We start from the raw sequence: 22,858 nt of genomic DNA on the forward strand, positions 1-22,858 counted from the left end.
AGTGGATGTATTGTTTCTTGACTTTAGCAAAGCTTTTGACACGGTCTCCCACAGTATTCTTGTCAGCAAGTTAAAGAAGTATGGGCTGGATGAATGCACTATAAGGTGGGTAGAAAGTTGGCTAGATTGTCAGGCTCAACGGGTAGTGATCAATGGCTCCATGTCTAGTTGGCAGCCGGTGTCAAGTGGAGTGCCCCAGGGGTCGGTCCTGGGGCCGGTTTTGTTCAATATCTTCATAAATGATCTGGAGGATGGTGTGGATTGCACTCTCAGCAAATTTGCGGATGATACTAAACTGGGAGGAGTGGTAGATATGCTGGAGGGCAGGGATAGGATACAGAGGGACCTAGACAAATTGGAGGATTGGGCCAAAAGAAATCTGATGAGGTTCAATAAGGATAAGTGCAGAGTCCTGCACTTAGGACGGAAGAACCCAATGCACAGCTACAGACTAGGGACTGAATGGCTTGGCAGCAGTTCTGTGGAAAAGGACCTAGGGGTGACAGTGGATGAGAAGCTGCATATGAGTCAGCAGTGTGCCCTTGTTGCCAAGAAGGCCAATGGCATTTTGGGATGTATAAGTAGGGCCATAGTGAGGGATGTGATTGTCCCCCTCTATTCGACATTGGTGAGGCCTCATCTGGAGTACTGTGTCCAGTTTTGGGCCCCACACTACAAGAAGGATGTGGAGAAATTGGAGAGAGTCCAGGGAAGGGCAACAAAAATGATTAGGGGTCTGGAACACATGACTTATGAGGAGAGGCTGAGGGAACTGGGCTTGTTTAGTCTGCAGAAGAGAAGAATGGGGGGGGGGGGGGATTTGATAGCTGCTTTCAACTACCTGAGAGGTGGTTCCAGAGAGGATGGTTCTAGACTATTCTCAGTGGTAGAAGAGGACAGGACAAGGAGTAATGGTCTCAAGTTGCAGTGGGGGAGGTTTAGGTTGGATATTAGGAAAAACTTTTTCACTAGGAGGGTGGTGAAACACTGGAATGCGTTACCTAGGGAGGTGGTAGAATCTCCTTCCTTAGAAGTTTTTAAGGTCAGGCTTGACAAAGCCCTGGCTGGGATGATTTAATTGGGGATTGGTCCTGCTTTGAGCAGGGGGTTGGACTAGATGACCTCCTGAGGTCCCTTCCAACCCTGATATTCTATGATTCTATGATTCTATATCCCATTTGAAAAAGAAGTGTTAGCACTGATCTGGGCTCTACAACATTGGGACTATCTGGTAAGACTGTCCCCGATGCTCCTTAACACATTTCACTCCCTGGTAAAATATGCGCTGATAGGAAAAATTAATGATGGTCATGTATCTAGTCCCCGGTTAGCCAAATTAACACTGACATTATTGAATAAAAATGTAAATATGGAAAAATTACAACTCTTGTCCCCAGTCCCATATTGACTTTATAATTTAAGTGGAACAGCATGAGTACCTCCTGCCTGAAGTCCCTCCAGAAGGAGCCTTATTGGAGCAATGTTAGGGGACATAGTAGAAAAAGTAGATATAATCCGGTGTGTGGATGGTCCAGTTATTATGAAGAAGGTAAACCAAACACTGGAGCTGCTACGGTAAGGGTATCTGATGGAATTGTTTTTAGGGGACAGCGTGTGCCCCACTGAGTGCAAGCAGATGAAATTGTGGCAATAGCAGTAGCTATTTGCACAGACTCTGAGCGGGTAATGAGAGCTGTGGTGGACCCAATGGAAGAAAAGGGGAATGAGGTCCGCATATTATAAGCCTATTGCACACGCTAAAAAGGATGCTTCCGATGAAGTGAGCTGAGCTCACAAAAGCTTATGCTCAAATAAATTTATTAGTCTCTAAGGTGCCACAAGTCCTCCTTTTCTTTTCATGTATATAATTGTTGATCTAGCGTTTACACTCCCGCTATTAAGGGAGAAAAGGTTTTTCTGTCATTTTTTTAAAGATAATAAGGAAGACGTGACTTAGATGATACGAGATGAAGCTCCGTTTGTTCTGGCTCTTTTGGGGATTGGTGCTTGCTGGATGCTGTGTGGTGGTGTGAGTTTGGAAGCTGTGGTACCAGCGAGGAATGCTCAAGCAGCAGAAGGAAAGAACAACATCACAATGTCGTGCTAATGGTCTGTGGGGTTAGACAGGAAAGGGTGGGAAATAACCAAACAGTCTGAAGTATTAAATGTAATGGGAAATCAAACACTAAATATCCAATGGATAATGCCAACCAATCCTTGGGATGAAGAAGAGAGTGTTAATGTGTCTGTGATTTTAAGTGGGCATCTATGTGAGTGGGTTTGGATAAAAGAAGGACAAATGTGGGCATACATAGCTAATATAATGTCAATGGGGCAGAAGATTATAAATAGAGACCCAGGAAAAAATAAATCTATATTATGGTTTCAAGGGAGAGAAACTTGTGCCTGGAGGTATAGAGCAATAAGTAATTGCATACAGGTTCTGAGGAAGAATCCTTCATGTGTATTTGTAGCATGGCATGCTTCTAAGTGGGTAAAAGAAGAAAATGAAATGATATTATTGGAATGGGCCCACAATGTTAATCAGAGTTCTGTTATGCTAAACATTACTGACTCACTGGGTGGAATAAATAGTGTAGTGATTTATTGTGCTGCCCAGCAAAAATCTATAGCTAAGGACTAATCAAGACTGCAAGTGCCTTGGTATAGTCAGTTGTTGGAACAAGATGGGGGAATCCGGGAAAAATAACAAAAATTGGACCACATTCCAGCACTGCTGTAAATGTACCCTAATAATAAGATGAAACAAAGGGGGACATGGATTATGGAAAATTGTTGGTTCTAATAGCATGCATGGAACCTTTACTGTATTGTGGGTGTCCAAAGCTGATCAAATTAAGGTCGGCCCTTACGTAATAAAAGCAGACATTAAAAGACATTTAGTGCTGGACCTCAGTTATTCTCTGAAGAAGATAATACTTGAGACTTAACCCTCATGAACATGTCAAACATACAGCCACAATGTATTAAGTATGTGGAGCCTTTGCTTAAAGAATGGCAAAGGTATGTGGCAATACAGCTGCTGTCAAAACCTCTCACTAAAAAGGAAAAATGAGATCTGCTAGGTAAAGATCTAGGAGCAGGGACAAGTCTTCGCATAGGCACTGACTTTTATTTTTTTCCAGTGGGTGCTCTAGCCCAACTCCACCCCAAGGCTGCGCCCCACCCCACCCCCTCCCTTGAGGCCCCGCCCTTGCTCCACCTCTTCCTGTTCATGCTCTGCCCTCTCCCCCGAGGCCCCATGCCAGCTGCCAAACAGCTGAATGGTGGCCCAGCTGAACAGCTGTGGCTAGTGGGTGATGACCACCCCCACTATATTTTTCCATGGGTGCTTGAGCCCTGGAGCAACCGATGAAGTGAGCTGTAGCTCACGAAAGCTCATGCTCAAATAAATTGGTTAGTCTCTAAGGTGCCACAAGTCCTCCTTTTCTTTTTGCGAATACAGACTAACACGGCTGTTACTCTGAAACCTATATATGTGTGTGTGTTTTTAATTTATTGGGGGGGGGTCACACTCAGAGGCTTGCTCTGTGAAAGGGGTCACCAATACAAAAGTTTGAGAACCGCTGCACTAGCTCCCTGAAGTATATACAAAGGAAGGGGCTCTGCACAGCCCTCTGCAGTACAAAGGAGTGGCCCATTCACCTCAGTAGGGTATGATGAGATGAATTAGGATGCTCTAAAGAGATGAATAATCTAACACAATAGCTCTGGGTGGTGTGAAATGATCCATTCATCTCAATGGGAGTTCCCTTCCACCTCAGTTTCAGTTGTGGAATACCATTGTTCAAGGTAATCTCACAAGGCATGTCAGTTTTAGAGCAACTACAATATTAAAATATTCTTTTGGGGAGGGGGGGCAGTATCTGAGGAATGCCTGAACCAAATTATTCCAAACGTGCGCTATTGCCCCTGTTGTGGCATACCAATATCACAGACAATCTCATTATGCATGTGGATTTTACAGTACTTTGAAAATTAAAAAAAGAAAAGGAGTACTAGTGGCACCTTAGAGACTAACCAATTTATTTGAACATAAGCTTTCGTGAGCTACAGCTCACTTCATCACTTCACTGTAGCTCACGAAAGCTTATGCTCAAATAAATTGGTTAGTCTCTAAGGTGCCACTAGTACTCCTTTTCTTTTTGCGAATATAGACTAACATGGCTGCTACTCTGAAACCTGAAAATTAAAAAAAGCTCATAATGCAGGGGGAGAACATATATTGGGAACCTCTTGATCAAATGACCTAAATTTGCATCATAAATTCGACCCCAGCCCCTGAATAGCTTTTTAATTATTGCTTCCCCAAAAGGGAAGTGGGTGATGGAAATTATCCATGATTGATCCCGAGAGAGCAATATCAGGATCAGAGCCATAGTTTGAGCCCCAAGTATGTGTAAAAAAAAAGTTATAAGAAGTGTAAAATTTGGATGTTACATGATTATTTTAGTGGGACTGTATCTCACTTAAACAACCTCAAAAATCTTGACTACTAACCTAACCCTGTAGCTATTTTCAAGGCAAGATTTTTTTGAGGGTCTCTTTCCCCTATCAGTTTTCTCTTACCCTAACCTATTCTGTTGTGCTCCCAGCATTCTGTTCTATATGTACTTGCAATGGTGGAAAGGAACAAAATTTTTACATCCAGATCCAATCTTTCAGCCCCAGAGTCAGCAGTTACATTCCTAATTCCCTAAAATCAGGGTAACAGATAATTTCATTTTTTAAAGGGGCAATAACTGAGACCGTGCCTTTGTTTGATTTTCTTCTGATGTGTAAAGGTGGCATGAAGGTTTGGGGGCCTATGCATTTTTTTATTTGTATGTTTGTTTTTGGGAGGGAAGACATATTTATGTTTCCTCTTTTTATATTAAAAATCCAGGTCCTGTCTAGCCTGGGGGACTCATGCTTTGTCTTTGTCTAGACTAGAGTTGGTGGTCCTGTTATAATTTGAGCTAATTGATCGTAAATGCTAATTGTGTTGATAAGGCTCTCCACAGATGTTTGTTCTCAGGCACAAAGTTTTGTGGTTTGCCTGAGGCTGAGCCACCATGTCCTGATACTTTGCAAATGTTTGCGTCTAGATTAGCATTTAGTCACTTAACAAGCAATTGGCAATCAATTACAACAGCAGGACAAATGCTAGTACAGACAAAGCCTAGGATATCAGGAGAACTAGTGAAATGATAACATCACAAGACAAGAGTCAAGAGACAGAAAATTGAGAACGGAACACCACTGGCCATCAGGTTCAGCCCCCAGCTAAAACCTCTCCAGCACATCATCAATAATCTACAACCTATCCTGGAAAACAATCCCTCAGTCTCACAGACCTTGGGAGACAGGCCAGTTCTCACTTACAGACAGCCCCCCCAACCTGAAGCAAATACTCACCAGCAACTACACACCACACCACAGAAACACTAACCCAGGAACCAACTCCTGTAACAAACCCTGTTGCCTACTCTGTCCCCATATCTACTCTAGCGACACCAGCAGAGGACCTGACCGCAAGAGCCACACCATCAGGGGCTCATTCACCTGCACATCTACTAATGTGATATATGCCATCATGTGCCAGCAATGCCCCTCTGCCATGTACATTGGCCAAACTGGACAGTCTCTATGTAAAAGAATAAATGGACACAAATTAGACATCAGGAATGGTAACATACAAAAGCCAGTAGGAGAACACTTCAGTCTCCCTGGACATTCTATAACAGATTTAAAAGTAGCCATCCTTCAACAAAAAACTTCAAAAACAGACTTCAAAGAGAAACTGCAGAGCTACAATTCATTTGCAAATTTAACACCATTAATTTGGCCTTGAATAGGGACTGGGAGTGGCTGGCTCACTACAAAAGCAATTTTCCCTCTCTTGGGATTGACATCTCCTCATCAATCATTGGGAGTGGGCCACATCCACCCTGATTGAATTGGCCTTGTCAACACTGGTTCTCCACTTGTGAGGTAACTCCCTTCTCTTCATGTGTCAGTATATTTATGCCTGCATCTGTATTTTTCACTCCATGTGTCTGAAGAAGTGGGTTTTTTACCCAAGAAAGCTTATGCCCAAATAAATTTGTTAGTCTTTAAGGTGCTACCGGACTCCTCGTTAAAACTGAGCAATGGAGAGAGAAAGGGATTTTAAATCACACTTTGAAAAACACTGTTTTTTTCTGATTTTGTTAACACCTATTTAACTTCAGTGCCAAATGAGTATTTTGGATAAAGGATGCATGGGTGCAAGGGTGGGATGAAAGAGACAAATTTGCCCCCAGATTTTTACTATCCTGGGGGGGCCATCCCATGACCCCTCCCTGGTGGCTGCAACCCCCAGGTTGAGAAACACTGATCTAGATAAGTTGATCCCCCCCGGAAGACCTCTGAGTACCCCCAGGGGTATACATACCCCTGCTTGAGAAGCACTGCTCTTTAACCCCCAGATCCTCCTCAGTAGTACTAACCAATTACTGCCCATTTTGTATTTGTGAATTTAATTTTTCCTTCCTAAGTGAAGTACTTTTCACATCTCTTTATTGAATTTCATCTTGTTGATTTCAGACCAATTCTCTAATTTGTCAAGATTACCGTGAATTCTAATTCTGTCCTCCAAAGCACTTGCAACCCCTCCCAGCTTGATGTCATCTGCAAATTTTATAAACATACGCTCCATACCATTATCCAGCTGCATTTATTGGTATAGAATCATTGGTATGGAAGAGAGGCAGGATTGTCTAGTAGTTAGGGCACTGCCCCAGGGCCTTGGAGATCGGGGTTCAAGTCCCTACTCTGCCAAGACTTCCTATGTCAGTAGGCACACCAGCCTCTCTGTGCCTTAGTTCCCCATCCATATGTGGGGATGATAGTACTTCCTTAACTCATAGGGGTATTGCAGATAAATACATTAAAGACTGGTGCTCAGATACCACAGTATTGTTATATAAGTATAGATGCTGGTAAATCTGGAGATTGGGTTTTAGTTGCCTTTCTGAGCTCCAAGAGAAAGCAGAATATAACTTTTTATAAATATATTCAACCTGGACCTATTTATAGCATCTTCTTTCTTAAATAAGGTCCCACAGACAGATAGTCTACAGAGTTCTCACCTTTGTATATTCCATTCCAACCACCCAACTGGGCATTTTGTCTTTGAGCCTCCAAGGATCCTCCATGGTCAGATGTGAAATAAGTGAATGTGTTATTCTTCAAGCCTTCTTTGTCAATAGCATCCAGAATTCTGCCTGTAAATGAAGAAAAATAGTGCTATTCAGTATTGAGAAACGGGGTTACAAATATGTCATTAAGGACCTGATCCAAAGACCAGTGAAGTCAGTGGGGGTTAGATCCACAAAGGAACTTAGGTGTGGTGATGCTGAGGGTCCCCACACCTTTTAGGCATGTAGAAAATCACTGGGATTCATCATGTCTGAGTTGGGCACTGAGGCTCCATATACAATGAACAGGGAGAGAGAGCACCTCAGAATGGGAACTACAAAAGCCAATATGCTAGTGGTTCTCCGCCTAAACTAGTCAATGGGAGATACTAAGGTGAGAGGGGTGTTCTAAACCCTGCCCCTCTCAGCGAGTGGGGCACCTAAGTCTGGGCTGCAGGGGGGCTTCTCCCTCTGCTTGGAAGCTGCAAACCCTCTCATGCGATTAGGCACTGTGATGATTTGGGAATATGTCTGTACAATTTATGAATTCTGTGTGAGATTATGAACCCTAGTATCTGTGTCAGGCTGCAAACTCCACTTTCAGTGTTCAAATGTTTGCCTTTTCTATGGTCTGTTTGTCTCCATGTTGGGTTGAAAATTCCAAAAACTGGTGGCATAAGACTAACAGTAGAGGGCAATTGACTCATAAGTATCCAATTGCTGGAAATGTATTCCCTTTGGACAAAAGACTGGTTTTTAAAAAGGGCTGAAGTTGGTCTGCTCAGGGCAGCAGTCCATTTTCTCCTGGCCAGGAAAGCGAGGTCACATAGCAAGTAGCAGCCCCATGGGGAGGGCAAGCACTGCCCACTTTCCTGAACCCAGGTAGCCCCAAGAGCTCTGGACCATTGCAGAGACTCAGATACCAGCTCAAAGCACGCCCTGGCTTGGTAAGGGAATTAAATATGGGTTTAGTGTTTATTGTTTTAAATGCTCTGTGCTCTCCTGTGCTTTGCACAATTAAGTATAGAAGAACATAAAGGTTTTAGACTGTACATAGCATGTGTGTGTATGTTGAATGCTTCACCACAACTGCCTGCCCCTGAGAGAGTTTCAGAAGCTTCACACCTTTCGGGTGGAGTTTTAGGAGAGGTGTGTTTAAGTAAGGGGGTATCTTGGGGGGAAGTGCTGGTTCTGAGGGAGCTCTTCAGCCCACCTGTCCTAGGGCCCATTTCTAAGAAGGGGTAGCAGACTGGGAGTCAGTACCCTGACCAAGGGAGGAACAGTGCAGCAGCTTGCTGAGGCTCCAGAAGCTTAACACCCTGTGGATCCAGAGCACAGAGGCTTGGACTCTCCTCACAGCAGTCCTAGTGGATGCCCAGCGGGGACCACTTGCTAGGATCTGAGACAGAAACCTATGCTGTTTTTGCAAAAAGCTGGGGAGCAGGTCTGACCTCATAACTTTTAGCCTAGTATTTAAGAAACTCATCAAGTTCCCCCTCAACCTGAGAGGGAGAAGGGATTTGAACAGGACTCTGCCATTTATTACCTGTCAGGTGAGGTGCTCGAACCACCAGACATTCTCAGGCTGGCGTGCTGTCTTTCTCTCTCACCCAGTGATTCTTTCATTATTTATTAAGAGTGGAACAGCTTCAACAGCAAAGATGGAGGGAGCCTCACAGCACAGTCTCCTCTAGTCCAGCAGTTAGAGCACTCACCTGAGAGATGGTAGATCCCTGTTCAGAGCTCTTCTCCCCACTCATGCAGAGCAGGGACGTGAACATGGGTGTGTGTGTGTCTCCTACATCTCAGGTGAGTATCATAACCACTAAGCTAAAAGTTATGAGGATGGTCCTCCTCCCTCCACCCCATGTTTTGTGTAGGTTCACCTGTAGGAGCCCGATCCAGTAAGTGAGCTCTAAGCCATCTTATCTGATCAGGCCCCACAGGCAAATTGGGCAGAGAGAAGCCTGCTTATCTTTCCCCAGTTTGTACATCGCACTTGGGCTGAGTCATATCTGGATGTCTGGCATGGGGCTGCAGTGTTCATGTGCACAGGCAGAAATTTTGGCTCCTAGGGAACTTTAACTGCAAACATTTAGGCATCAAGTGACTTTAGACACCTACAGGGTTAGGGGGCAGCTGAGTGGGGGTTTTGTGAATCCCTCTGGGGCCTGATTCTGGGATTTAGGTGGCAGTTAGGTGCCTACATCCTTTCATGATTCCAGCCCTGGAATCTTTCAATTCCTTCAATGGACACTGACATTTTTTGCCCCCCTCCTTGTAACAACCTTTTATGTACAATAAAGTGTTATCATGTCCCCCTCCCCTTAGTCTTCTTTTTTCCAGACTAAACAAGCCTAATTATTTCAATCTTTCAATCAGGCACTATATGAAGAATTCTGGGCCAAATTCTTGCCAAGAATCAGCTTTCTACTATCATCACATCTTTGTTATTGCCCCTCTATCATAAAAGGAAAGTTCACACATTTTAGGGAAAACAAGGATCCAAAGGAAAGTTATTATAGAGTTTTCAATGCTCTGCAATGATGCCAACAAAATATTATAATTACAAATAAAAATCAGCCACTGAATAATTCAATGTGTAATCCTTCATCCAGGCCTCTCAGTGTACTTTGTCACTGTCATTTGTTCTTTTAAACTGTGAACTCTGGGGCCAGGATTGTCTTCATTCTCTAGCTTGTGCAACCTGCTGGTGCTTAAATAATAATAATAATAATTAATAATAATGCTGCAGACTTTCTCATCCATATTAAAGTGCTCTGCCTCTTCATGAGCAAAGACAAATTGAGATCCAGCTGTGCACTAGTGGTCAGAACCTGTTCACAATGCTGAAGTTAATGATAAAAATCCCATTACCTTCAATGGTGCAGATTCAAATCCTATTTCCTAATGAACTTTTTTGATACTACTGACAGCAGTAGGCTATGCAGATCAAGATTTATCTGTGATTTTCCTGACCTCAGCATATACTGCGTCAAAATAGCTTCATCACTGGCAGTAGGTGCCTCCTGTGGCTACAGACGAAGGAGCAACAGCTGAAGGGTATCAAAAGGAAGGATGGTCTAGTGGTTAGGCTACTAACCTAGTCTATGCTCCTCCACAAACTTCCAGTGTGACCTTGATTATTTAGCCTTTCGGCATCTTAGTTCCCCAGCTGTAAAATTGTGATAATAATTATAATAATGATTATTATTAATATGTAGGTCGAATATAGCACTTTTCATCTGTAGATATCAAGGCTTCTTGCAGTAAGTGTAATTAATTTTACAGATGGGTAAACTGAGGCACAGGGAGGGGAAGTGATTTGCTGAAGGGTACCCAGTCGGCTAGTGGCAGAGACGGGAACTGTACCCAAGTCACTGAGTCCCAATCCAGTGCCTTAGCCACTAGATCAAAATTCCCTACCTCACAGGGGTATTGTGGGGATAAATACATTAAAGACTAAGAGAGGTGCTCAAATACTTAGTGACGACAGCCATATAGGTACCTAAGACAGATAGGCACAACAAGAAATAAACTACAGGAAAGTGAGTACACTGTGCAAGTTCAACTTTACACTGACAACTGTCATGTTTGAACCATGCTGAATTAAATGTATGTTAAAGGCATTCTTTGAGGCCAGATGTAGTAAAGTGTATTTTACAATTTGATTACATTATACTTCTCTGTAACTATCACAGCACTGCACAGTTTTAATTAAAAGACGTTTTAATTAAAAGAAAGAGATACTCCAAAACAACTGCTTGTATTTGCATCCTAAGAATGACATGTACATATTTAAAGCAAGGGGCAGTGTAACAGAGTGCTGGTCCTTGGGCACGTATGTATATTGTAGAGACCTGTTTCAGGCAGTTTAAATCTATTTGTTATTATCAATTATAATGGGGATCTACCATGCCTTTTAAATTTTTTTAGACAAATTTAAATAAATAAAGCCAATCTCATTCAAAAAGACCACTTACCCACCATCCGGTCCAGCTCCTCTACGTTATCTCCATATAAACCATGTCTACTCTTCCCACGAAACTTCTCTGTGGTGACGAGGGGTGCGTGGACATGTAAAAAGGAAACAAAGAGGAGGAATGGACCGTGCTTGTTTCTAAAAACAAAACAAAAAATAAATTGTCACCTTCTCAGAAAAAGAGAGTTTTAGTTGAAAAACAACTCCCCCACCCCAAAAAAAAAACAACAAAAAAAAAAAACCCAAATGGCCTTGAAATATATTGCTCGGTGTTTATTCAATGTCACATTTTAGGCTACATCTGCACTATGAGCTGGGGTGTGATTTCCCTGGTTTTGTACACGTACTAACTCTCATCAAGCTAGTGTGAGTATAAATAGAAGTGTAGACACGGTTGCACAAGCAGCAGCAGTAGAAGCACAGCTGAGCCGTGCCAAGTACAAATCCACTTGAAACTGCCTCTGTTGCCGCTCCCCATGCTACCGGGGCTACACTGTATTGATATGTGCGCTCGCTCTATGAGAACTCGTGTGACTATGTGCATATGAGCAGAAGAATCATGCCTCTAGCTCGGAGTGTAGACATAGTCTTTGTGGTCAGCTCCAGTTAACCGGTCTTGTTAGGGAGGGGCTACAATAAGAATTTTAGATTCAATCTTCTTTGAGGTTTGGGCTTCTTGTGGGGAAAGATCTACTTTAATGGCTCAGATCCTGAGTTGGATTCGAAGCAGGAATGGAGCTTTTTTTCTGGCTCTAGGTTAGATGCAGGTGGAATCTTACACAACTTTGCTTGTGAGGTGTCAGCCAAGCAAAGTTGAAGAAAAACAAATTCCAGGTGCATGGAAGAATGGAACATTTTTCATACGAAATAGTTAATTTATAAACAAATATTTGTGTTAGCAGGAATGTGTAAACACAGCCAAAAGGCTGATGTTTTCTCTGCCAAAGAGAAAGGGATTTCTGTTTGGGGGGTTGAGCACAGTCAAGATGTTGCACACAGGGGAGAATTTTGCCATTTTTACTGCAAAAGCCCAGTGCACTAGTGGAAGGGATACTCATTCATTGTGGATACTCATTCATTAGCTCAGATTTCATACATGAATACTTGTAAGGTGAAAATTAAGGCTCTCTCTATTACAAAGAACTAATACAGTTGGAAAATCCAGTTATTGCTTTTGATAAACTGTTCAGCCTATGGACTATTTTCTTGAGAGATGTTAATCTACAGGCATCAAGCTAAAATTGTTGTTATTATTTGTAATGTGGTACTGTCTGTGTAAGAGCCCCAGTCATGGACCAAGACCCTATTGTGCAGGTGTTGGATCATATTAAAGAAATTCTGTATTAAAAATCACAAATGAGTTTGATTCCCCAGAGTTTCAATTCCAGGGTATTACTAATTAAGAGGTCTCTTGGTTTTTGGGACTGTTTCTCTTCCTCTCTGTGTGAAACTTGCAAGCTGCTAATTGTGTTAGTACGTTCTAATACAGAGTCTGTTCTCAAAGCAATTCACAAGAGAGAGACTCAAAGCAATACTCTAACAACAGAAACAGCACCCAGAGACTCCCCGCCCTTTTGTTGTATTAACCATTGTGATTAAAATAGAGATAGAGGATGTATGTGAATGGATGCTTGGTGTGGATAATAACTGAATGATCAGGGAGGTGCCAGCCTAAGAATCCAGTGTCCATCGGCTGAAGAAGGCGTCAAGTGGAAATAACCAGAGGACCCCCCTTCCCCCCCCCCCCCGGAGGGCAGACTGGAATCCACCCAACAGCCTCAAGAATGGGAGAACCAAAGAACAAGATAACATCTTGGAGCCGTCAGGAATGTGCTATCTGCTGATTGATTCAGCAACAGCATGATGAAGCAATTCCCATAGACTGGCATAGGAAGAAATTCCTATAAAAATAGACTCTAAAAAGTGAGAACTTTGGGGTCTGATTCTGCAAACCAACTTCCAGGAGCATCAGATGAGCATCTGACAAGGCCCTGCTCCCTCCTCATGTCCAGGCCACCTGGCCAGTGGCTTGGCATGAGCAACTCTAAGGCTGGTAACTATGATAACAACCTTGCAGAACCTGTGTGTGTGTTTGTATGAATGAATGTGAGAATAAATTTGAGATTGAATGGAATGTTATAACTATAACTAACTGCTTACTATGATTCTTTCTGTATTCACAGTAAATGTGGTATTTTGCCTTTTTCCCTTTAATAAGATCCTGCTGGTTTTTATTTTATTGGTACAACACAGGGTGGTGTAAAAACAGAACAAAGAGTTGGTCCCTGCCCCAAGGAGTTCACAGTCTAAGTATTAGAGGCAAGAAGTGGAGCCAGTCAGCCAGGGGAACACAAGGAAACAATGAAACAATACTGGTCAGCATGATAGGCAGTTGTCTTAGCACATTAGCTGCCTAACCCAATGGTGACCTGTATTATTAGAGACATTTACAGTAACAATTTAGTTAAGAAACTTTAAAGGATAATATGATATTTATTGGTTACCGTTCAATAAATGAAACAGCCTCCTTAAGTACGTTGGAAGTGGCTTTCTCTAGCTTCACTGGTATTTCAGTAATGTCATGGTTTCTCATGAGGATACAGTTCCAATACTTTACAAATCCATAACTGAAGAACCAGGAGATGAAAAACAGGAAACCACACAGGGCAAAGCAGATGATTGCTTTCCATTTTACCAAGAATAAGCTGGTCAGTTTTCCAATCAATAGTGTGAGCACTGTAAGGGCAATTATCTGACTGTAAAGCCAATATTTAGCTTGCACCAATGTATTAAGGCAACGATTTTCTGTACCTTGACACTCATTCACAAGGGTAAAAGGCATCCCATAAAAATAGTCAAAACCGTGGTTTAAAGGGTGGTGGCAGTGATCACTGTGGGATTCACAGTTCATACCCTGATGCCACTTTCCTGAAAATATAAATGAAAGATTTAAAATCATATACCATTGACACCGGGTGCCCCTGCCTACATTCCCAAAAGTTTGGCTCTCCTCCTAAATGAAAATATAAAACAGACCAGCCAAGTCTAGGTCAGGGATGGAAGAGGTTAAATTTATATGTGGAAGCATAAGAACATAAGAATGGTCCTATTGGGTCAGACCAAAGGTCCATCTAGCCCAGTATCCTGTCTTCCGACAGTGGCCAGTGCCAGGTGCCCCAGAGGGAATGAATAGAACAGGTAATCATCAAGTGATCCATCCCTTGTTGCTCATTCCCAGCTTTGGCAAACAGAGGCTAGGGTCACCATCCCTGCCCATCCTGGCTAATAGCCATTGATGGACCTACCCTCCATGAATTTATCTAGTTCTGTTTTGAACCCTGTTATGATCTATAATAAATAGAAAACCCAATTTACCCTCATCTAACTCATTTAACAGAATTCCAGTTAGGATGAAAGCCCCGATGAGGGGAGAGACATACTGAATGAGATCAAGAATGGGATTTTTTTTTTATGATGGCTATCTTAAATTATAAGATAGCCCTTTACTCTAAAGGAGGATCCTTTGGGATCCAAGTACATCAGATAGCCCATAAGTTTAGTGTGACATCCACTCCTGGGAGGGAATTCCTCTGTAACAGGATCTACACGCGCTCAGCCCCCGCACTTCAATTTTATTTGGCTAAATTTATTTTAAAATTATCCCCAATAAATGGTGTTCTAATTCTACAGAACGTAGAGCACACTAATAATTGTTATTTACGTAGACCATAATTAGGTTGTATTATAGCACAATAGGAATATATTGTAACACAGAAAAGTGCATGGTTACAGAAGCGCCTACGACTAGGGTCTCAGGGGCTACAAGAATGGCAAAGGACCCTCTGAGGACTACTAGCTGTTGGCCGTGTTTTACAGCATAACATGAGAACCAGTCTGCACTGTCCCAAGTCAAGTCCATCCCTTTGCAGAGGGCTAGCACAAGAGTTATATATTACTAAGTCCCTCTTAAACCACAAACTAAGAGCTAAGCAAAACGGAAATGGTTTTGCTGGTCATCCAACAAAAGATTAATTTTCACCCTCGGTATACTTAACCACAATAAGTACGCAACAAGTGTCTTTCACTTTTTAGAACAATATTTTTCTGAAAAAAAAAAGTGTGGTTTAAAGGACAAATCCTGCTATCCTTACTCAGGCACAATTCCTAGCGACTTCAGTGGGATTTTTTCCCACTGTGTGGGGCCTGATCCATCACTAAAGTCAATGAGTGTCTTTCCACTTTGTGCCTCAACTAATATAGGTACAGCTCATGAAGGTAAGTGGCTTGGCTCTGGTAATATACAGGATGCACAAACATAGCAAGTTCACCCAGCAGGTGAGTAACTGAGCTGTAATTGTTTAAGACCACTGTAGTGTCTGGCAAGCATCTGCTCTCATAAGTCAATGCATATTTCTGTGGGTGTTTCCTAAAACATTATGTACTGAATTCACCAGATCCTTTTTTCTGAACTGCTTTCAGTTTACTGTGTACATCCATATTTACTCATTTTGGGCTGATCAGATATGTAAATTATGTTTTTTTGTAACCAAATGGACTATAGTTCAAAATGTTACAATGCTTAAGAAGTTATGCAGACTGGAAACTGCAGTCTAGCTAATTTCTACATACTGTACCTATAAGTGCTGTGGTATGACCTTGCTGCTGCAGTATTCTGGAAAAAGTTGTTTCATTTGGAGGGAGCCCTCCTGAGCCACCAATCCAATAAAGAATACACTGTTTAGTGCTGGATGCCATTCCTAAAGCATAGTACAAAATAATAAATTACTTATTTCTTTTCCTATTGTTCTCTCCAATGAATGGAAGGTCATGTTTTATTTAAAACCAAAATGCAATGATACACTGTCAAAAACTATAGAACTCGATACAAGGTCTATTAATCAAGATCTATTTAAAGGAATTGCAATAGAAAATTGTACTGTTTAGGCAGCAGTAAACCATTAAAGAGAGGTCCAACCTGATCTGATGGGGTACCTGCCAGTCAGGAAAGCTGCTCTGCTTGGCGTGCAAAGTGGAGCCGCAGCGATGTGCTGAGTAAGTTTCACTCCTTCCTTTGCCAGACGGTCAATATTAGGGGTCCTAAAAAGAAAAACAAACCTTGATCAAATTTGACACACGCACAAAATAAAGCAGCATGTTCAAGATCATCATGGATGAATCTACAATTGTCTGCCTTATATACAACTAAATAATGAGAAAATGTTTATATTAGTCCTATTACTATTACCTATAACCACTGTCTATTTGGGAGAGGTATTGATTCAAATAAGAAATCAGTTACACTGGATAAATAATGTGTAATAAAGAAAAACAAGAACCAAAGAGTACATCCCAGATGAAGAAAGCATATACTGTATTGGCATATGGAACCAGATATGGATATATGACAATACAGGGATTTATTTTCCCTGCCCCCAGAAAGGGACCAACTATGTTCACTGCAGAAATAAAAGTGAAGATAAGAGAATGGCCCTTTTCTGTTTTATCACTTTTTAGTATGTGACTTGAGTAACATTTTGTTGATTTAAAGCTGTTTTTATATATTGTATATGACTGAGGTTGCAAACACATAGTACAGTTAAATCTTTTTTAAAAAAACAAACCAATCCAATTGTCTCTTGTGCCTGCCACTCAGTTCTTCAGAAACAATTCTTACACTTTTAAATTATATTTTCCTTTTAACAGACATCTCAATTTTGCAATTAAAATGATTACCATCTATTGGAAAACTCCTCAAAGGGAAGGAGAACAATAGCTGCATGGACTGTGCCTGGTCGAAAGCTAGCCTGTCTTATTAAAGTGAACACACGTTGTTACCAGCCGTGAGACCCCATTCAAGAAAGAGAAACATAAGATTTGACATACTGAAACAGACAAATGCCACATCAGGTCCAGCATCAATTCTTTGGCAGCTGCTAAAGCTGGACAGAGGAAGATATGAAATACCCAGAATACACATAATAGTGACTATAATAACAAGAAATTTCTCGCTCATCCAAGAACTTTCTTTATGCTTTCTCTCTCTCACACACACACACGCAGTATTAATATGTCTAAATAAAGATGGATAAGTCCATCTTGGGATAACTATATCATGAACATGGAAACATCATTCAATGCACATATTACATTTAAACCTGTGCTGGTTGGAGCTGGCATATGGTGTCAAACCCCAATTTCAAATGTAACCTTGGAGTACATGCATGAGTCTGTGTGTAAGCACCCACACACGCGCATGCGTGTCTGTCTGGGCAAATGAATCGACAACTATCCCAAGAAAGTCCCTCGCAATGTACACTTACTGTTGCCCATTTATTTTATATATACTGCACACTGAAAAGAACATATTTAAACTGATCATCTAAGATGACAGGCAGCTACCGAAATAAGTAAGCCCAGGATTACTTTAATTAATATGTTGTTTTTCTAATGTTAAGTAGTTTTGAACCTGATCTCATATCTATTGTAAGCCACAGACTACTGTGCTATCATTAGGACACTCCAAAGGAAAATGAAGAGCACTTTTCATATACAGTGAGCTGGTGGGATACTGGTTGACTCAAGTATGCCTATCCTTTTTCTTGACTCTGTATTTCCACCAGGCCAGAGGACAACACTACACAGCAAGATGAAAATTCTGGGGCCATTTTGATGGATTTCTGCTCCTCGATCCATGCCACTGTGACCATGTAGTCTATGACCTTACCTTATCATTGCCATAGCAGCCTACATCCCCCAAACCAAGATCATCAGCCATCATCAGTAAAATATTGGGTTTAGAGGCCCTTGATGCATATGTCCTTAAGCATGAAACTAGCAAAATGACTAGCCAGCTCCTGAAATTCAAGAATTAAAAGAAAAGATTTATTGAATGGAGACATTTGTAACTTTCCGACTCATTTTAAAGTAAGTGCAGACTGAGGTGGTTCTTCAACGGTTCCAATTAATTGTAAACGCTTCCCACACCTCGTAAGCGCAACGTTATGCGATATCTGTGTGTGTATATATGTAAATAGTTATCTAAGGTGCCAGAAGGTGATGCTCATGAATATATAGACTATTCTGTGGGTTTTGTAGGATTAATACAACTTCTTGTTGCGCGTTGCTAATAGCTTCTTGTGTGCAGTTCTTCACACAGAGATCTTCACACAGTAGAACCACTGCAGTTTCATTCACTATATTAGGGTGGGAAAATACAAAGAATGCTGTCAGGGGTGTGGACCCCAGCATGTCCTGAACATGTTTCTGGTAGGGTTCCCTTGAGCCACAACACTAGGATTTGGAGGTGGTATGGAGGCAAGTTGGGCCTGGGGTGGGAGAGAAGGACTTTTCTGCTGGATCCATTACTACACAAATCCACTGGCCCCTCCTTCTGCAAAGAAACAGTACACCAGCTCCAGGGGCAACTGTAAAATTAAGCAAAAAGAAAAGGAGTACTTGTGGCACCTTAGAGACTAACCAATTTATTTGAGCATAAGCTTTTGTGAGCTACAGCTCACTTTATTGGATAAATTGGTTAGTCTCTAAGGTGCCACAAGTACTCCTTTTCTTTTTGTGAATACGACTAACACGGCTGCTACTCTGAAATCTGTAAAATTAAGGTTGCAGTTACTGTTCAGTGGCTCCACTTTTGTTCCTTGACCTGAGGGAGGATGGTTCTTCCCCTCCAGGTCTTACCAGGCCAAGACAGTAGTTTTAAATGGGCATCAATTTTGAGCCCACGTTAAATATTTTTAAAACTTCAAAAGATTAAAAAAAGATGATGTTATATTTTCTTATAGACAAAATTTCAAAAGCCAAAAAGGGCCATTAATTAATTTCCTCTCTTACCATTGCAGTTGCAGGTGTCTCATGGCTTCTTTTGATACACACCAGCTGACTACATCAAAATTCTGTAAAAATAAATTTAAAAAATATTATATATATAATGCTTTTATGCCTGCTTATTAACCATGATACATCACAGCAGTCACACAACCACTGTTCTCAGCTAAAATGTAGATGTGCTGAACAGTTAGGGCCAGGCTTTGCAACCCCTAAATTCATGAGCACTTATAGACATAGTCCCATTAAACTAAGACACTACTTGTGTGAAGGAACGCTCATAATTACAATTAAAGATTATGCAGTACAGGGCTCAATCCTGCAAGCTGTTGACTGTTCGCAACTCTTACTGACTTCCATGGGAGTTGTAGGTGCTCATGACTTTGCAACAATGAGCCCACAAGCACCCTAATGAACAACAACAACAAAAAGAATAAAAAATGTCGAATGCAGAATTTATACAAGGAAATGTTACTTGTTGGATTTCACTGAATGGGTTTTTTGAGTTAAATGATAAACAATACATCACTATAAGTAACGCTAAATTTTATTTTGTTTGGGAGGGAGCGAATAACATTCATCTTTCAGGTGCAGAATTTGAGCCTTACTGTTTGATTACAAACTGCTAAGCATGGTATGCACATCTTCAAATAAAGCCTAAGGCAGGGGTTCTCAAACTGGGGGTCGGGACCCTTCAGGGGATCACGAGATTAGTACATGGAGGGTCGCAAGCTGTCAGCCTCCACCCCAAACCCCGCCTTGCCTCCAGCATTTATAATGGTGTTAAATATACTAAAAAGTGTTCTTAATTTATAAGGGGGGGGGTGGCACTCAGAGGCTTGCTATGTGAAAGGGGTCACCAGTACAAAAGTTTGGGAGCCACTGGCCTAAGAGCTACATCCACAAAAGGGACTTAGACTCAGTGTTCCAGTGCTTAACTTGGAGCCCGCCCCCTAGTAGAGTCCACAGCCCTGAGTTAGGATCCCAAGCTCTCTGTACAACGCATATAGAGGTAAGTGCCTAAGAATAGGATCCACAAAAGCCCGCACACTAGGTAGGGAATCACCTAAGCTAGCCAATAGGAAATGTTGAGGACGAGGTGGGGAGTCAATGCCCTTCCCCTCAAAAATAGCTAAGCACCAAAGTCTGAGTCAGAGGAAGGAGTCTCCATTTACCTCAGCTTCTCAGCTGTGAGTCCTCTCCTGGAGTTAAGCACCTATCCCATGTTGGGAAAGAGAGAGAGCCCGATGCCAGAGAACCAAAGTTACTCCATTTTGTTACTTTGCTGCCATTTTGTGTTAGGCAAGCACTGAGGTACCAGTCCATCTTTAGCATGTAGCACCAAGAATTGGTGGGGAAAATAACAAGCAATGGTAAGGCAGTTAATGAGAAGGTTGGGTGCATTTAGATACTATGTTGCAATATTGGCACATGCACCAAGGGCTCTGAGATGATACTAAGCAAAAGTGAGATAAAAAAGGTGTGGTATAAGAGTCAGAGTGTTTTAGTGAGAGAGTCGGAGAGGAGCCAGAGCTGTCAATCTGTCAAGGAGTTTGTGAGTAAGCCAGTGAGAGAGTGTCAGAGAGTGAGGGTCAGTGTATGTGAGGAGAGCAGAGAGCAGTGTAAGACATGAGAGGGGAGCTGTGTGAGCAAAAGGGAAAAGAGCCTGTGTGTGTAGGAAGGAGAGAGGGATAGAGAAGGTGAGGGAAGGCAAGAAAAAGAGATAAAAGTGACAATAAGAAACTTGAAGGAGACCTGAGAGGAACCTGAGAAAAGAAGAATGAAGAGAAACCTGAGGAACTTGAACTGAGAGGTGCTTAAGTACTGCAAGAAGGCTGCTGTCAATGACCTGTGGAAGACCTGCCATGAGAAGCAGGGTGCCTCCACTTCAACATCACTTCCACCTGTATGTTGTTGTGGTTTGGGACGCTATTAGCCTACTGACAGGGATTGGTGTATTAGAGGGATTGTTGTGTTACTAAAGCGTTGTTTTAGAAATACTACTTGTGTCAATAACATATTGGACAGATGTGCTGTGTCCTCTAGGTATTCCTGAGACAACTCTAGCACAGAGAAAATGCTTGGGGTAACAAGCTCACCCTGTTATAGCCAATAGCCTAGAGGTTAGGGCACTTACCTGGGATGGAGAAGACCTGCTTTCAATCCCCTGCGCTGCCTGATTCAGAGCAGGGACTTGAACCCGAGGCTCCTACATCCTGGGCGAGTGCCCTAACCACTGACTTAAAGGATATCAACAGCACTGGCATCTCCACCGTTTTTTTTTTTTTTTTTTTGTCAGAAAGGGACTAGACAGCTAACTTCAACAGAGGGTTTATACCGTGAATCCCAACTGAAGAGGCACCTCCCTCCTGCCTAGATTTAGGGCCCTAACTGTATCTGTGGGACAGGGCTTAGACTCCATCCTTCTCCTCAGCATTTGCTATTGAATACCTTAAGCAGCTCCCTACTCATGTTGCTGGCTTCTGAGAATCCAATTCTTAGGTGTCTAATTCTCCCCATACACTGTAGAGGGAGCCTGGGCACCTAACTTGTGGTTGTGAATTCCACTGGGCAGCAAGGCACCTAATAGTTAGGCACTGCAATGCCCAAACCCTTTGAGGAGCTAGGCTTAAGTTACCAAATGCAGAATTTGCACGCCAACTGCTTATACAAACACAATACTTTTTTCTTTTACACGCTGAATCCCCAGCTCCTTCTGAAGGCTGGACTCTCACTGAAATCAATGGGAACTTTTCCTGTGCATGAAGAATATAGAATTGGGCCCTAAGGCTTGTTTAATGTCTTCAGGCATCATCAGGAAAAACTAATTCCATTCAATAAAATCACCACGTTTACTTACATAAATTTAACACAAACCAGAGGCTCATTCCCCCACCAGCCAATAAGACACAGAAAACAATCAGCAAGACTCAGCATCAAATTAAAAAATCCCAATCCCTTTTTAATAATATGAAAATTATTATTATTTTATATTATTATATTATATAATATTATATTATATTATTATTAATATATAAATTATTATTCCCCTGAGATTCTTCTCACTCCTTGATTTGTTAAGTAGCCTTGATCCATTAGGATGTGTCTATCAGAAAGTTGCACAGCTAGACCAGTCTTGCTGCTTTTCCCCAGGCCATCTCTCCTCCCCCTTACCTAGGTCTTTGCACAGTGGGTCAAGGGTAACATTGCCAGGATTAGCAAACATAACTGCTGTTAAAGTTTTACACAAATTCCTGGTTAGCTGAGTATTATGACTATTTTCTTAAAATGCTGGAGAGATATTTTACTGGACATCCTATCTAGGCTATTCTGATGAAATTCATTTAACACCACTCATCACTGTTTGTCTGAGTAACTAAAAACAGCCTTTGTAAAAATACAGATCACAACAGGACAGTCATGGTCTCAATCTTCCTTCTACTTCTCTTGAATCAGAGCTCTGGAGTGAGAGGAAGGGCTTTCAGGAGGTGAAGGGCCTGGTGTCTGCTTTTATTTCTTTTTTCTCTCTTTTCTCCTCTCCATCTCTCTTTTTCCTCCTCCCTTTCTTAGCCTTTCCAGAGCTGCAACTAACTAAACCTCACAATGTTGAAGAAATGATTCTTACCCTTCATTCTGAAGATAGTGAGCGTTGCAGTCATTCCCCCTTCTTACTTCCTGTAATGGAGTTCCAAAGTCTTGGACCTATTTCAGAAACAATGCCCCATCTCCTGCTCTCACATGCTTCATCCTTACAACGCACATAGCTCATAGCTCCAGAGGAATTTGGCTGACAAGGGAGGTTGTTGTCCTGAAGAAACAAGCATTGTCCAAATTTTCTTCCATGGAAAACCTT

General features: G+C 41.9%; 1 protein-coding gene across 1 annotated transcript in view; it reads right to left on the minus strand.

The window, feature by feature from the left end:
* The window catches only part of LOC311518144 (arylsulfatase H-like), a gene marked incomplete at its 5' end in the record, with an annotated part of 42,182 nt that extends 23,148 nt beyond the window's left edge, over nucleotides 1–19,034 (minus strand). Inside the window, 7 exon segments of the mRNA XM_084623641.1 lie at nucleotides 7,134–7,264; nucleotides 11,161–11,301; nucleotides 13,668–14,091; nucleotides 15,798–15,920; nucleotides 16,139–16,260; nucleotides 17,883–18,017; nucleotides 19,012–19,034. Of these exon segments, the coding sequence (XP_084479767.1) occupies nucleotides 7,134–7,264; nucleotides 11,161–11,301; nucleotides 13,668–14,091; nucleotides 15,798–15,920; nucleotides 16,139–16,260; nucleotides 17,883–18,017; nucleotides 19,012–19,034 (1,099 nt within the window).
* Between the last annotated feature and the right edge of the window lie 3,824 nt (nucleotides 19,035–22,858).

This window comes from Lepidochelys olivacea, assembly GCF_965140295.1.
Source record: "Lepidochelys olivacea isolate rLepOli2 genome assembly, chromosome: 1".
NCBI lineage: Eukaryota > Metazoa > Chordata > Testudines > Cheloniidae > Lepidochelys > Lepidochelys olivacea.